Source organism: Procambarus clarkii, chromosome 83 (genome assembly GCF_040958095.1).
Source record: "Procambarus clarkii isolate CNS0578487 chromosome 83, FALCON_Pclarkii_2.0, whole genome shotgun sequence".
Lineage (NCBI taxonomy): Eukaryota > Metazoa > Arthropoda > Malacostraca > Decapoda > Cambaridae > Procambarus > Procambarus clarkii.
This window is the reverse complement of record NC_091232.1, coordinates 21691336-21708938: the sequence shown is the minus strand read 5'-3', so window position 1 is coordinate 21708938 and position 17603 is coordinate 21691336. Positions and strand designations below refer to the sequence as shown.

The following is a 17603-nucleotide window of genomic DNA, read 5'->3' as shown; positions in this document are numbered from 1 at the left end:
GAAAGAATTTTTTTAGTGTCAGAGTAGTTGACAAATGGAATGCATTAGGCAGTGATGTGGTGGAGGCTGACTCCATACACAGTTTCAAGTGTAGATATGATAGAGCCCAATAGGCTCAGGAATCTGTACACCAGTTGATTGACAGTTGAGAGGCGGGACCAAAGAGCCAGAGCTCAACCCCCACAAGTACAAATAGGTGAGTACAGGACGCAGCCCGTAGCAGCTGTCTAACTCCCAGGTACCTATTTACTGGTAGGTGAACAGACAAATCAGGGTGAAAGAAACTTTGACCATTTGTTTCTGCCTCCACCGGCGATCGAACCCGGAACCACAGGACTACGAATCCGAAGCGCTGTCCACTCTGCGGTCAGGCCCCATTAAGTGAAGACTTGCCCCAATAGGGAGACTTGCGTCAGGGGCTGTGAAGGGGTCCAGGCCATTGGTTAGGTACAGCACATTCAGTTCCCTGACGAATCAATGGTTGTTTTGTCCGGCAAGCCTCTCCGCTAGTCGTATAAGACCAGGGATAATGCCGGCACGTGATACAAGGGGCAGCGAGGGTGCTGGCTGGGTCTTGGGTCCCCAGTGTGAAGGCTGGGTTGACTGGAGGGAGGAACCACTGTTTGGTGAGACTAGGAAGTCTTCTGGTCGGTTGGTGGGAGCTGAGGTGTTGGGTATAGCGTCAGGGGCTCTGGTGGTGGGGTTAAGAGGGTTGGTTTTCTTGGCTTCATCACCTTGATTTTTCCTGTCTGCGGGAGCAGAGGTGTGAAATTGTAGGGTGATTGCCGTTGCAGAGAAGGCAGCGATGGGTTGTTGATTTACAGATGGAAGGGAAGGGAAATTTCAGGGGAAAGAGCTAAGCTATTACGACTATATAGCACTTGGAAGGGGTCAGGATAAGGATTTGGGATGGGATGGGGGAAAGAATGGTGCCTAAATAACCACTTGGACGGTCGAAGATTGAACGCCGACCTGCGTGAAGCAGAGTGGGAGAGCTCGTAGCACTTGAAGCACTGTCGAAGCTCGTGATATCGTTTCTTTTTCATTTAGTGGGGTGGTATATTGAGCCTGATCCCCCTTCTAAGTGCTATTTATAGTCGTAATGGCTTCGCGCTTTCCCCGCGTAATTCCCTCCCTCGCCTCCTAGTAACTTATCCAAGTGCTCATCCGTAACTTACCGCCCTCTTGGTAACATTTAACGACTGATTTATTGATGAAGAATAAGCCACCCAAGAGGTGGCACGGGCATGAATAACCCGTAATTTAAGGGGGCCATTAGGTACGTTTTTCAAAATGGTTCGATTTCAATCAAACTTTTTGACAGGTTGTATACTAAAAGGGTTTCAACTGGTCCAAGTCTGAGCATCGTAGCATAAATAGGATAAGAGAAATAAATATTGAATTATGTGTCAACAATTTTCCAGAATGGTCGATTATCAAACACAAGTGTCAACTGAAATCATGTCATGACTCTTAGCTATCACAATAGCATATATTTAAAAAAATATAATTAGTTTAATTACAAAAAAATTAAGTTAAACCAAAAAAAAGTTTTTATCAATTGTATTTTTCTTATTTGTTTATCTGACGATTTGCATATAACTTATACACCTGACTGCACGTAAGCCAGTCAGGTGTATTCCCTTGGCACCCATCTGTAAGGGTGCCAAGGGGGCCAGGAAATTGGTTGATGTTAACCTCAGCCACAGATGGCAGCACCGTAGACTTTATTTTTTACTTATTTTTTTCAAATAACATAAACGTTCATATAACTCTGTCATTTTTTATTCAATTTACATGAAACGTACACCTTATATGTAAAGTTTATGTCTCTATAATCTGGGGTTAGCGTTTTTTGCCTAAGTTAATTTTTTTATTTTATCATAGCGATAAACATGATATATTTGCATAATTTTGGGGGGGAACGTTGACTATTTGTATTAGGACAACCAGAGATGTTTTGGAAAATCCCCCACTAAAGATCCTTTATTATATGCTAATGTGTCAGAAACGTGTCATAGAAAGGATTTCATTTGAAACTTGTGGTTGTTATAAGGATTTGAAATTGTGTAAAATTCGTCGAAAAATAGAATAAAAAAAGTCTCCTTTTCTATTTAGGCTGCAGTACTGAAACTTGGAACAATTGCAGCCCTTCTCATATACAACTAGTCAAAAAATATTGGTTGAGATTGAAGAACTTTTAATAAACTATTCTAATGCTCTCCTTAACGACGGTTGCTGTCACTATTTAATTCCCCTGACTCCTCACAATATTCACGTGAAGGAATAACTCTCAGTTGGGGGATGGGGGGGGGGGGGAGAGATCAACATTATGAGGCTTCATGAGGTGGGGGGGGGCTGTTTATGAAAACAGCCACAGTTACAAAGTCTACTGTTACTCTGTACTCGTCGTGTGTGTGTGTACTCACCTAGTTGTGTTTGCGAGGGTTGAGGTCTGACTCTTTGGTCCCGCCTCTCAACTGTCAACCAACTGGTGTTCAGATTCCTGAGCCTATTGGGCTCTATCATATCTACATTTGAAACTGTGTATGGAGTCTGCCTCCACCACCACACTACTTAATGCATTCCATTTGTTTACTACCCTAACACTGAAAAAAATCTTTCTAACGTCTCTGTGGTCATCTGGGTACTAAGTTTCCACTTGTGTCCCCTTGTTCGTTGTTATCATGTCTCCCCTTATTCTTCTGTTTTCCAGGATTGTGAGATTCAGCTCCCTTAGCTTTTCCTCGTAACTCGTTCCTCTCAGTTCCGGGACCAGTCTGGTGGCATACCTCTGAATCTTCTCTAACTTCGCCTTGTATGGACTAACTAGGTATGGACTCCACGCTGGAGCTGCATTCTCCAGGATTGGTCTTACATTAGTGGAATACAGGGTCCTGAACGATTCCTTACACAAGTTTCTAAGGGCAGTTCTTATATTGGCCAGTCTAGCATATGTACCTGATGATATCCTTTTCATGTGGGCCTCTGGGGACAGGTTCGGTGTGATATCGACCCCAAATCTTTCTCTCTATTCGACTCTTGCAGGATTTCACCACCCAGATGGTACCTTGTGTTCAGCCTTCTGCTCCCTTCGCCTAATTTCATTACTTTACACTCTCCTGAATTGAACTTTAGCAGCCATTTTCTAGACCATTCCTCCAGTTTGTCCAGGTCGTCCTGTAGTCTCTGTCTATCTTCATCTGTTTTGATTCTTCTCATAATTTTTGCATCGTCAGCAAACATTGAGAGGAATGAGTCTATACCCTCTGGAAGGTCGTTTACATATACTAGAAACAGGATGGGTCCGAGCACAGAGCCCTGTGGAACCCTGCTGGTGACATCTCGCCACTCCAATGCCTCCCCCTCGCCGTTACTCACTGTTTCCTATTGCTTAGATACTCCCTTATCCACTGGAGCACCTTACGTTTTACTCCTGCCTGCTGCTCCAACTTTTGTAACAGCCTTTTGTGAGGTACTGTGTCAAAGGCTTTCTGACAGTCCAAGAAAATGCAGTCTACCCACCCTTCTCTTTCCTGCCTAATTTGTGTTGCTTGGTCATAGAATTCTATTAGGCCTGTGAGGCACGATTTACCATCTCTGAACCCATGCTGGTGGTGTGTTACAAAGCTGTTTCCTTCCAGATGCTCTACAAGCCTTTTCCTCACAAACTTTTCCATCACCTTGCATGGTATACTAGTTAGGGAAACTGGCCTGTAGTTCAGTGTTTCTTCCCTGTCACCCTTTTTGTAAATAGGGACTACATTAGCTGTCTTCCAGCTTTCTGAAAGGTCTCCCGTTTCCAGTGACCTGTTATACACCATTGTTACGAACCCAAGTCCACCGTCGGAACACGGAGCAGTGACGTCAACGCCATCTGTGAGTCCGCTCCCAAAACCCCCATATCATGGACAACGCCATCTAGTGATGTCGGGATATGCCGGCAATAGGTGCTGGATTCCTGTCCTAGTCGGCTCGTGAAGTAGCCGCTGCTGACCTCTGGTGAGGTGGCGCTTAGACAGTGAACGCCATCTATGGAGCGAAAAGGTGGACGTTTGTGTCTAAGCCAATAAGTGGTATGTCCTAGTGGTTCCCATGTAGTGTCCCCAGTACTGATGACGTGTCTGATTTCACAGAGTCAACCTAGGACGGCTGTGATGTACGTTGAATCAGTCTATCCAAGGCAGCCAAGGTCTCTTCACCAGTCTGCTTTGTAGAAGCTGTGAGCCGCCACCGGATGAGCACTGCTGAGTGTTCAATTGTTTGCCTGAGAAGTGGCAGTGATGGGATTCGCCGTACCCGGGGCTGGTTGGTGGAAGAGACAACCCACTGCAGTTCTGACCGAGGAGAGTAACCAGCGAGTTACACGAGGCTCCTGCCTAGGGCTCGCAACCCTAGTATTCGTCGTGAAGTGGCCTAACAGCGAGGCTGATTGGTACCTGCCAGCTACAGGCTGGACTGTGGTTGTGGGCCTTCACGACAGGGCACCCAGTGGGATTGTGATTTGGCTGGCCTGTGGCCAGGGTAGATTCATCATGGGTTCTGGGCCACGGAATAGGAAACCAGGCAAGACTACAGAGTGAGCGTCGCCAAGTATTCAGCGTCTTCAGGGGAGACGAAAAGATATATTGTGTAGTAATAGTTCCCGTTTGTGACTTTTAATTTATATATGGTGGTGGGAAAAGAAATATATATATATGTAGAAAGTGATGTACTTGTGTATTTAATGTACCTCCCCTGTTCATTTTACTTGCATTACAGAGCTAACCCCTTAAAAGCCTCTACTAACTTAGGGCCGGATACCCTAAACTAATACCATCAGAAAAGAACCCGGTCGCGTCCTATTAGGGCTGTAACATAATTGGCATCCCCAGCAGGATCCGACCCCTTGTCAAGTACGTTTGACAGGGGTGGTGACGTAGTGCAATCCCCTGTGAATTATTCCCCTGTTTATAATTATTAGGACCTTATATGTCCTGTTCAGTGCAGTGTGATCGATTGCAGTATTGGCGAGTGCGGTGCTCGGTATGATTAAGTGCAGTATTGGCGAGTACCGTGCTCGATGGGTTATGTTCTCAAGCGAAGTGGTGTGTTAAGTGTTCCTGTACCACTTAAGTGACAATGGCGGAGAAAGTGACCATTGAAGATCTGGACGATGTTCAGGACTTTCTGAACAAAGAGGACAGTCTTGCTAGATTGAAATATCTGGGGAAGCAAGAACTGGTGCTAGTGAGTGCCTATCTGGAGATCAAAATACGTGAAAGGGATTCCCGTGTTGAGATCTTGTCAAAGGTTCACAAACATTTGAAGGCTGGGGAGAAGCAGGGAAGCGAGGCACAGAGTACAAAGGAAAGTGAGGTGGTAGCTTCCACTGAAAAGAAAGATAAAGGTAGTGACGGTGAAAGTGATGCGGGTGAACTGAATATAAGTTTTCTGTCAAAATGCGCGCCTTAGAAATAAATCATGAGATAGAATGGAAGAAATTAGAAATAGAACGGGAAATTAAAGAGAAGGAACTGGCAATGAAAGAAAAGGAAATAGAGAAAGAACGAGAGATGAAAGAGAAGGAAATGGAAATGAAACGCTTGGAATTACAAGAAAAGGAGAAGGAAAGAAAACACGAGTTAGAAGTATTGCGATTCAACCCGTTCTCGCACTTTCTTACAGTCAATATTGACTTATTAAATACGTGCATATGTGACATACTAAACATACTAGTTTACCTTGAAAAGCTTCAAAGAAACACCAACCTTACCTAACCTTCTTAGTATGTTAAGATAAGCATCTTATTGCTTCGTAATTACAATTATTACTTGGCCTATACCTCTAATAGGTAAGACCTATAATAGGTTAAGTAATAATTGTAATTACGAAGCAATAAGATGCTTATCTTAACATACTAAGAAGGTTAGGTAAGGTCAGTGTTTTCTATGAAGCTTTACAAGGTAAACTAGTATGTCACATATGCACGTATTTAATAAGTCAATATTGACGTTACGAAAGTGCAAGAACGGGTTGTGCGATTAGGTGGTCAGAGGAAAACAACGGAAACAAGTAGTTTCGATCTGGTAAGGAATATAAAGATGGTCCCTAAATTCAACGAAAAAGAAGTTTCGAAGTTCTTTGCTGCCTTCGAGAAGGTTGCTGCCTCTTTGGATTGGCCAAAGGAGAATTGGGCTATCATGATACAGTCCGTCTTCACTGGGAAGGCCCAAATTGCCTACTCCACGTTGTCCCTTGATGACTCCAGTGATTACGACAAGGTGAAGAAGGTAGTGCTCATTGCTTTACAGTTGGTGCCTGAGGCTTATAGGCAGAAGGTTAGGAATCTGAAAAAGACCTCGGAGCACACGTTCACTCAGTTTGCGAACTTCAAGAAACGGCTTTTTCAGGAGTGGTGTGCATCTCGAAAAGTGAAGACGAAAGAACAACTCGAGCAGCTCGTTTTGTTGGAGGACTCTAAGGAATGTCTGACTGGGGATCTGAAGACGTACCTAGAAGAGCAGCAGGTGCCTTGAGTGCGGCAGCCACTATGGCTGAGAAGTACATCCTAACGCATCGATAATCTACTAGGTATGGCTCAAAGAATTACCCACGTCTGTTTGGCAAACCTCTTCAGGAAGAAGAGAGACCCATCCCACAAAGTACTTTGAAAACGCCCCAGGTAGTCCCCGAAGGACTAGTCCTAGCAGTCCGAAACACCATAGTCCAAGGAGGAACGTGATGTGTTGGACTTGCGGGCAGAGAGGGCACATTGCTGCTATGTGCCGAGGCAGAAGAAGTAACGGCCCAGATAGGGAAGTAATGCTGATGGGTTGTGTGACGCCGCCAGCTGAAACCAAGTCTCTAATGACTAGTCGAGAAGGACCAGGATTGTTTGCCCCTCACACTTCAGGCGGGTATGTAACGATTGATCATACTGGTAGATCAGTGGTAGTGCTCAGAGATAGTGGAGCAGCCATGTCCCTGATCGTGAGAGACTCGTTACCCGAGGGAATGAGTGTTGACGGGAGACAAAAAGTTGTCCTAGTTGGGTTTCCTTTGACGCGATACGTTGCCCCCTTAGTGCAAATACACCTAGACACGCCCTACTTCAGTGGCACATGTGCGTTGGCAGTAGTTGATTCCCTGCCTATAGCTGGGATAGACATAGTACTAGCTAACGACTTGGTGACAGGTTGGAACTACGGTCATCTCAAGATTGTGGACGAGCCAGCGGAAGCAGCAATAAGGTCTGAGGTGACAGCAGGAAACGGTAATACCCAGGTATAGGCAGACGTGAGATTATATAACATGTTTAATTCTCCCTCTCACCAACAGATCGAAAGCATCCTAACAGATTCTGCAGACTCTTCTCCCGACAAGAAACCTGAGGTTATGGTGACAGAAGCAACTGAGTAAGAGGAGAGGCCTCATGTACAAGCGCTCACGGATACCCGGGAGTCTGGAGTGACGACAGATGAGTACTTGCGGCATGGTTCAAATTCACTGAACCGGCCAGAGATTCCCCAGACGTCAGAGGTATGTGAGGTATGTGCAAAGGTTCTAGTGCCCTCTTTGGTCCAAACCAGGCTAATGGATATAGCCGGCTATGGGTATTATAGGCTCATGAAACTTATTCCTAAGCTTATTCCTAAATGTTTCTTAGCGGTATTTTGTTTTATTCTTGTGTGTGTTCTAAGTAAGGACCAGTGGACGAACCGTCAGGTGTTGGCTCCTATGAATATGCTTTGTTACGACAAACTTCCAAAAAATTCAGTGGGTAACAAAGCTTAAGACCAATCGAATCAATATTCTTAAAAATATCAGTATTTTTAAGAATATTGATTCGATTGGTCTTAAGCTTTGTTCCCCACTGAATTTTTTGGAAGTTTGTCGTAACAAAGCACGTCGTACATATTATAATAATGTATGCAGTGAAAGGATTCGCCCAAAGAATGTGTTATGTTTACCATATTTCTCTGAGGTTTTGAGAATATTGTTAAGGCCTTGAAACTTTTAATATAGATGTAATGTTTAGCTACGAAAACACTGTTGGTAAGCTATTAGTTAGGAACAGCCCTCGTAGTGATAATTGCGTCATTGTATAAAATACCTTGTAAGGAATGTAATAAGTTCTATGTCGCGCAAACATCTAAAGATTTAAAATGTAGAATATCGCAACATAAATACTCTGTAAGACATGGCCAATTGTCTAATGCTTTGTTTGTTCATTTGTCAGAAAAAGCTCACCAAATTGATTGGGAGAGTGCTTCTTCAATAACAAATTGTAAAAGCACCTATAACAGAAACATAATTGAATCTGCTTTGATACAGATCACCAAAGAAAGTAATTTGAATATTAGCAGTGGTCTATATAACTTAGATCCATTTCTAATAGATCAGCTAAAGGGCGATTTAAGTAGGATCATTGGAAAAACATTTGTCTTACTAATTCATTGTATATATTTACCTCTTTATGTTATAATTAACTATGTATTGTGCTTGTATGTCTGCTGTATCAGATGGGCCATTGGGCTACATCGGATGGGCCAATTGGGTGCATCTGATGGGCCAATGGGCCGTGTGCGTTGTCCAAGTATTGTACCTCACCTTACTTCACCACTCTCTCCTGCCTAGTTATACCCATCACTCGATCTGTAAAATCATTCCTTCTGAAGATGTATTTAATATACGAAAGTACTTAAGGAAATTCCTGTTTCATTTTCCTCCGTGGTCTGACATTGTCACATTCTTAATCACGTGTTTATTTTCGTGATATACACACACACACATATATATATATATTAGTATATTTTGGTAGCAGTCTTTCCTGTAGACATATATTATTAATATGACCGAAAAAAGTAAGATTAATAATTCTAACACGAATTTTCTCAATCTTTCGTACATTACGCTTCACTGTTGGAGGTAAATCAAAAATCAATTCTCCAAAAATTCATTTTTATTTCTAGTCTGACGCGACACGGGCGCGTTTCGTAAAACTTATTACATTTTCAAAGACTTTAGTTCACAAATACACAACTGAATAGAACTTACGTATCTCCGATTTTATATCTACATTTGAGTGAGGTGGAAGGGGTGATGTGGCATTAACACAAGACAGAACAAAGTGTGGTATTAATAGGGTATTAATTTCATCAACACAAGACAGAACAAGAGTATTAATAGGGTATTAATTTCATCAACACAAGACAGAACAAGAGTATTAATAGGGTATTAATTTCATCAACACAAGACAGAACACGAAACAATGGATATTGAAATAGAGTGTTTGTAAAAAGCCTATTGGTCCATATTTTCTTGATGATTCTATATTGGAGCGGAGTCTTGAGGTGGGTAGAATATAGTTGTGCAATAATTGGCTGTTGATTGCTGGTGTTGACTTCTTGATGTGTAGTTGCCTCGCAAACGTCAAGCCGCCTGCTATCGCTGTATCTATCGATGATTTCTGTGTTGTTTACTAGGATTTCTCTGGCGATGGTTTGGTTGTGGGAAGAGATTTTATGTTCCTTAATGGAGCCCTGTTGCTTATGCATCGTTAAACGCCTAGAAAGAGATGTTGTTGTCTTGCCTATATACTGGGTTTTTTGGAGCTTACAGTCCCCAAGTGGGCATTTGAAGGCATAGACGACGTTAGTCTCTTTAAAAGCGTTCTGTTTTGTGTCTGGAGAGTTTCTCATGAGTAGGCTGGCCGTTTTTCTGGTTTTATAGTAAATCGTCAGTTGTATCCTCTGATTTTTGTCTGTAGGGATAACGTTTCTATTAACAATATCTTTCAGGACCCTTTCCTCCGTTTTATGAGCTGTGGAAAAGAAGTTCCTGTAAAATAGTCTAATAGGGGGTATAGGTGTTGTGTTAGTTGTCTCTTCAGAGGTTGCATGGCTTTTCACTTTCCTTCTTATGATGTCTTCGACGAAACCATTGGAGAAGCCGTTATTGACTAGGACCTGCCTTACCCTACAGAGTTCTTCGTCGACTTGCTTCCATTCTGAGCAGTGGCTGAGAGCACGGTCGACATATGCGTTAACAACACTCCTCTTGTACCTGTCTGGGCAGTCGCTGTTGGCATTTAGGCACATTCCTATGTTTGTTTCCTTAGTGTAGACTGCAGTGTGGAAACCTCCGCCCTTTCCATGACTGTTACATCTAGAAAGGGCAGCTTCCCATCCTTTTCCATCTCGTAAGTGAAACGCAGCACGGAACTCTGCTCAAATGCCTCCTTCAGCTCCTGCAGATGTCTGACATCAGGTACCTGTGTAAAAATGTCGTCAACATACCTGCAGTATATGGCCGGTTTCAAGTTCATGTCGACTAAGACTTTTTGCTCGATGGTACCCATGTAGAAGTTTGCAAACAGGACACCTAGGGGAGAACCCATGGCGACCCCATCTACTTGCTTATACATGTGCCCATCCGGGCTCAAGAAGGGTGCCTCTTTAGTACAAGCTTGGAGTAGTTTCCTCAGAATATTTTCTGGTATGTCAAGAGGAGTACAGGCTGGATCACGATACACTCTGTCGGCTATCATTCCGATTGTCTCGTCCACAGGTACGTTGGTAAACAGGTGTCCTGTTTGCAAACTTCTACATGGGTACCATCGAGCAAAAAGTCTTAGTCGACATGAACTTGAAACCGGCCATATACTGCAGGTATGTTGACGACATTTTTACACAGGTACCTGATGTCAGACATCTGCAGGAGCTGAAGGAGGCATTTGAGCAGAGTTCCGTGCTGCGTTTCACTTACGAGATGGAAAAGGATGGGAAGCTGCCCTTTCTAGATGTAACAGTCATGGAAAAGGGCGGAGGTTTCCACACTGCAGTCTACACTAAGGAAACAAACATAGGAATGTGCCTAAATGCCAACAGCGACTGCCCAGACAGGTACAAGAGGAGTGTTGTTAACGCATATGTCGACCGTGCTCTCAGCCACTGCTCAGAATGGAAGCAAGTCGACGAAGAACTCTGTAGGGTAAGGCAGGTCCTAGTCAATAACGGCTTCTCCAATGGTTTCGTCGAAGACATCATAAGAAGGAAAGTGAAAAGCCATGCAACCTCTGAAGAGACAACTAACACAACACCTATACCCCCTATTAGACTATTTTACAGGAACTTCTTTTCCACAGCTCATAAAACGGAGGAAGGGTCCTGAAAGATATTGTTAATAGAAACGTTATCCCTACAGACAAAAATCAGAGGATACAACTGACGATTTACTATAAAACCAGAAAAACGGCCAGCCTACTCATGAGAAACCTCTCCAGACACAAAACAGAACGCTTTAAAAGAGACTAACGTCGTCTATGCCTTCAAATGCCCACTTGGGGACTGTAAGCTCCAAAAAACCCAGTATATAGGCAAGACAACAACATCTCTTTCTAGGCGTTTAACGATGCATAAGCAACAGGGCTCCATTAAGGAACATATAATCTCTTCCACAACCAAACCATCGCCAGAGAAATCCTAGTAAACAACACAGAAATCATCGATAGATACAGCGATAGCAGGCGGCTTGACGTTTGCGAGGCACTACACATCAAGAAGTCAACACCAGCAATCAACAGCCAATTATTGCACAACTATATTCTACCCACCTCAAGACTCCGCTCCAATATAGAATCATCAAGAAATATGGACCAATAGGCTTTTACAAACACTTCTATTCAATATCCATTGTTTCGTGTTCTGTCTTGTGTTGATGAAATTAATACCCTATTAATACTCTTGTTCTGTCTTGTGTTGATGAAATTAATACCCTATTAATACTCTTGTTCTGTCTTGTGTTGATGAAATTATACCCTATTAATACCACACTTTGTTCTGTCTTGTGTTAATGCCACATCACCCCTTCCACCTCACTCAAATGTAGATATAAAATCGGAGATACGTAAGTTCTATTCAGTTGTGTATTTGTGAACTAAAGTCTTTGAAAATGTAATAAGTTTACGAAACGCGCTCGTGTCGCGTCAGACTAGAAATAAAAATGAATTTTGGAGAATTGATTTTTGATTTACCTCCAACAGTGAAGCGTAATGTACGAAAGATTGAGAAAATTCGTGTTAGAATTATTAATCTTACTTTTTCGGTCATATTTAATAATATATATATATATATATATATATATATATATATATATATATATATATATATATATATATATATATATATATATATATATATATAAAATATATATATATATATATATATATATATATATTTATTTATATAAATATATATATATATATTATATATATATATATATATATTATTATATATAGTTATTATATATATATATATATTAGGTCTTTCTCCTGATGTGGGCCTTATACCTTCCAATGCTTTATATATATAACCAAAAAATACTATTTGTGCGCTGGTCGTGGTCCCTGCGTACACGTATGAACATTTAAGTGTCAAAACGGTTTATACGAATATAGATGACAGTAAACGTTTGCCTCCCGCAGGTGGTCGTCGCCTATATAACTGGCGTCTTGCTGGCAGCGGTCAGTCTTGCCGCTGCTGTGGTCGTGGAGGTACAGAAACGAGGTTTCTCCTGTGTGTTCTCAGCTACTCGTCCAGCACCTCCTGGTTCAGTACTTCTCTTGGTTTACTGGCCAGAAGAGTAGTACCTGTCTCGTGAGCTTCAGGTACAGCATCACTCTCCTTCTCTCATTACCTAAATAGGTTAAGTGGAAGCACTTAAGTAACCCCCTCTCTCTCTCTCCCTCCCTCCCTACCTCACTCTCTCTCTCTCTTTCTCACTCTCACTCTCACTCTCACTCTCTCTCTCTCTCTCTCTCTCTCTCTCTCTCTCTCTCTCTCTCTCATCTCTCATCTCTCGTCTCTCTCTCTCCTCTCTCTCTCTCGTCTCGCTCTCTCTCTCTCTCTCTCTCTCTCTCTCGCTCGCTCATCTCTCTCTCTCTCTCTCTCTCTCTCTCTCTCTCTCTCTCTCTCTCTCTCTCTCGTCTCTCTCTCTCTCTCTCTCTCTCTCTCTCTCTCTTCTCTCTCTTCTCTCTCTCTCTCTCTCTCTCTATCTCTCTTCTCCTCTCTCTCTCTCTCTCATCACTCTCTCTCTCTCTCTCTCTCTCTCTCATCTCTCTCTCTCTCGTCTCTCTCTCTCTCTCTCTCTTCTCTCTCTCTCTCTCTCTCTCTCTCTCTCTCTCTCTCTCTCTCTCTCTCTCTCAGTCTCTCTCTATTTATCTCTCTCTCTCTTGCTCTCTTGCTCTCCCATCCCTCTCCATAACCAGAGGACAGGTTAGGGCTGGCCGCAGCCTGGAAGAACACAGCCTGAGGACAGGTTAGGGCTGGCCGCAGCCTGGAAGAACACAGCCTGAGGACAGGTTAGGGCTGGCCGCAGCCTGGAAGAGCACAACATGAGGACAGGTTAGGGCTGGCCGCAGCCTGGAAGAACACAACCTGCGGACAGGTTAGGGCTGGCCGCAGCCTGGAAGAGCACAGCCTGAGGACAGGTTAGGGCTGGCTGTAGCCTGGAAGAACACAACCTGAGGACTAGTTAGGGCTGGCTGCAGCCTGGAAGAACACAACCTGAGGACTAGTTAGGGCTGGCTGCAGCCTGGAAGAACACAACCTGTGGATAGGTTAGGGCTGGCCGCAGCCTGGAAGAGCACAACATGAGGACAGGTTAGGGCTGGCCGCAGCCTGGAAGAACACAGCCTGAGGACTAGTTAGGGCTGGCTGCAGCCTGGAAGAACACAACCTGAGGACTAGTTAGGGCTGGCTGCAGCCTGGAAGAACACAACCTGAGGACTAGTTAGGGCTGGCTGCAGCCTGGAAGAACACAACCTGTGGATAGGTTAGGGCTGGCCGCAGCCTGGAAGAACACAGCCTGAGGACAGGTTAGGGCTGGCTGCAGCCTGGAAGAACACAGCCAGAGGACAGGTTAGGGCTGGCTGCAGCCTGGAAGAACACAACCTGAGGACTAGTTAGGGCTGGCTGCAGCCTGGAAGAAAACAACCTGAGGACTAGTTAGGGCTGGCCGCAGCCTGGAAGAACACAGCCTGAGGACAGGTTAGGGCTGGCTGCAGCCTGGAAAAACACAACATGAGGACAGGTTAGGGCTGGCCGCAGCCTGGAAGAACACAACATGAGGACAGGTTAGGGCTGGCTGCAGCCTGGAAGAACACAGCCTGAGGACTAGTTAGGGCTGGCCGCAGCCTGGAAGAGCACAACCTGAGGACTAGTTAGGGCTGGCTGCAGCCTGGAAGAACACAACCTGAGGACTAGTTAGGGCTGGCTGCAGCCTGGAAGAACACAACCTGAGGACAGGTTCAGTTCTGAGGCTCAGGGAAGAGGCCTTACCATAGGCTCCTGATTATGTTATATTATTCATCAGGGGTAACTTACCTATCCTGACAGGACACAATAGTGTTACTGCTTGTGTTGGGGCTTCCATCTGTACCTGCCAAGCTGTGTTCGCACTAATATTTACCTGAATTTACCTGCGGGCCACTGACACTAGTGGCCTCAAAGAGGACAGGAAGCCGGTGACTTGTAAAAGGTACCCTTATTGACCTTGATTGATATTTTCCGGATCATGGGATATGGGCGGATGCTGGCGTGGATATACTCATATATTCATCATATTTGAGTACGTACGATATACTTATCGTATGTGAAGAGTGTAGGTGGAGAAACCTCTCCTTCACAGTGTGAATATGATGAGTCGCGTCGTGTGAATCATTCTTTATTTCGCAAATACCTTTATTCATGTCAGCCATGGTGTTATAAGCGAATGGAACTGCCTACCCACCGGAGCCGTAAATGCCAAAAATGCTATATTTTGTACAAACTATCAGGGTAAATAGGGGGACATTTGACAAGCCGCCGGCCCCCTGTCCTCGTCGAGGCCACTAGAGAGATCATGACCCTCAGGTGAATTCATGATTCCTTAGATATGGAGCAAACATAATTAGGTATTATTATTTATTATGTATGCATTATAAATAATTTCTTTATTGTTAAATGTGTTATTGATTATCATCATTTAGTTTGAATTACCATAAATATTAAATTAACTATTGTTAACAGCCCAATTATACCGGTTGACAGATATGGCCGGCCCTTGTGTGGTGGCTCTGCTGGTCTCCTGCTGTCTGCTGCTGCCTGCTTCCTCCGCTCCAGGTAAGTCTCTCTGCTCTAGGTGTGTGTGTCGTACCTAATAGCCAGAACCACTACTCGGCCTAGTATGCAAAGCCTGATTTGCCTAATAGGCAGTGATTTTCGTTATTTTCCAGACCAAATTTCCCTTGGGTTTATTTAAATATTATTATTATAATATATTATGAATTACTGACTTAATTATGTTAGCTTAGCTTTGGTTAAGATTGGTTAGGTTAGATGAGGTGAGGTAGGATGGGACGGGGTGAAGGAATGGTTAAGATTAAGGACCTGCCAGAAACGCTATGCGTGCTAGTTAGTAGCTTTACAGAAATGTAAGAACTCATGAACATATATATATATATATATATAAATAAAAAACATAAAAAAATAATTGTGCCCGACCACGTGGAGGGTCGGGAATTGAACGCCGACCTGCATGAAGGGAAACTGTAAATATAGAGCGAGGGTAGAGGTGACAATTTATAAATTAACTCTTGCGTCAAGAATTATCGACGAACAGTTTTCCCGGTAGTCTTTCAATGTGTCACGCAGCGCGTGACACAAAAGCTCTGGCTTGCTTCACGACGCAATTCTTTGTTAGTCACAGCTATTTAAGGTTCGTCATGGTTCACAATTTTAGCTTTATAATGAGTGAACTTTACTGGAGATAAAGTGTTACATAAAAAGGCCTAATGAAACAGGATGTAAAACCCTCACCGGAGGCAGGATATGTTTATACCGTTGACAGGATATACTGTTAGGCTTAATGAGCTCTCATTATCCACTAGCTGACCGTTCCCACAGGATGCATGCCACAACAGCCACCTGAATCCTTCTAGGTAAACCTATTTACTGCTAGGGGGAACAGAAGCATCAGGGGTAAGAAAGGACACGTGTCTAAGACCTGATTCATAAAGCAGTTACGCAAGCACTTACGAACCTGTCCATCTTTTCTCAATCTTTGGCGGCTTTGTTTACAGTTATTATTACACAGTTAATGATCTCCAAAGCACCAGGAGGATGTCTATAACAATAACAACAGTTGATTGGCAAGTTTCATGCTTGTAAACTGTTTAATAAATGTAGCCAAAGCCGTCAAAGATTGAGGGAAAGATGTAAACGTTCGTAAATACTTGAATAACTGCTTCGTGAATCTGGCCCCGAATGGAATCCATGAATAATCATTTTTTAGCTCTGACTAAGATTTTGTTTATAATATTTTTGAACAATTGAGCATTTTCTCTCATCAATTTTTATCCTATAACGTTAAAATTAATGCACGATTCACTTCTGTTTTTTATCAAACATTTCCAATTTTCGTTTCATAAGATGTGTCTTATTTCATGTAATTAAAGGTAGCATTTAACTACATATAGTGACGGTCTTGCTTTATACAGGACCGGCTTTCGATCCTTAACGCTCCAATCATTTAAGACGGCTCCTACACTCACACCTCACAGTTAGACTGCCGTAGAACTTTCTCCTTGAAAATTTGATTCGTTGGTTTGTCGACGAGAAGAAGCCTAAGCCGCTGGCTGAACACGTCGACGAGAGGAAGCCTAAGCCGCTGGCTGAACACGTCGACGAGAGGAAGCCTAAGCCGCTGGCTGAACACGTCGACGAGAGGAAGCCTAAGCCGCTGGCTGAACACGTCGACGAGAGGAAGCCTAAGCCGCTGGCTAAACATGTCGACGAGAGGAAGCCTAAGCCGCTGGCTGAACACGTCGACGAGAGGAAGCCTAAGCCGCTGGCTGAACACGTCGACGAGAGGAAGCCTAAGCCGCTGGCTGAATACGTCGACGAGAGGAAAGCCTAAGCCGCTGGCTGAACACGTCGACGAGAGGAAGCCTAAGCCGCTGGCTGAACACGTCGACGAGAGGAAGCCTAAGCCGCTGGCTGAACACGTCCACAATACCGCTCAAACTGTCTTACGCCAACTCCTGTTTCTCAGTTACAGTCCTGCCTCTGTGCCAGGTAAGTCCACTACAGGCTCACCAGGAGCCCGTGCTACATGGAACTTTTTATTCCCAGTAGCTGAATCTAAAAAACAACCTCTTTCTGTACACAGTTGGCGGAGACGGGGACGTACACACGGCCTGTTTGTACAGTCAGCATGACCTCGCTAAACCCATGGTAAGTCCACACAAGATTTGCTTGGTAATGTCCTTATTGTTCGTCTCAGGCTCCTATTTTATGCCTGATTGCATGTGCCCTAGTGTATGCCTGATTGCTAGTGCCCTAGTGTATGCCTGATTGCTAGTGCCCTAGTGTATGCCTGATTGCTAGTGCCCTAGTGTATGCCTGATTGCTAGTGTCCTAGTGTATGCCTGATTGCTAGTGCCCTAGTGTATGCCTGATTGCTAGTGCCCTAGTGTATGCCTGATTGCTAGTGCCCTAGTGTATGCCTGATTGCTAGTGCCCTAGTGTATGCCTGATTGCTAGTGCCCTAGTGTATGCCTGATTGCAAGTGTTCTAGTGTGT

At 43.8% G+C, this 17603-nt stretch overlaps 1 protein-coding gene and 1 long non-coding RNA gene across 2 annotated transcripts; both read left to right on the top strand.

The window, feature by feature from the left end:
* Nucleotides 1–5121: 5121 nt before the first annotated feature.
* On the top strand, nucleotides 5122–6518 carry LOC138358478 (uncharacterized). Its single transcript, XM_069316471.1, has 3 exons — nucleotides 5122–5257; nucleotides 5455–5623; nucleotides 6251–6518. Exons 1-3 carry the CDS (start codon nucleotides 5122–5124, stop codon nucleotides 6516–6518), a joined length of 573 nt encoding a protein of 190 aa, XP_069172572.1.
* Nucleotides 6519–12521: 6003 nt separating this feature from the next.
* Nucleotides 12522–17259, top strand: LOC123752535 (uncharacterized). Its single transcript, XR_011225347.1, has 3 exons — nucleotides 12522–12649; nucleotides 15072–15143; nucleotides 17191–17259. It is a non-coding gene; the product is annotated as an uncharacterized lncRNA (long non-coding RNA).
* Nucleotides 17260–17603: the final 344 nt, after the last annotated feature.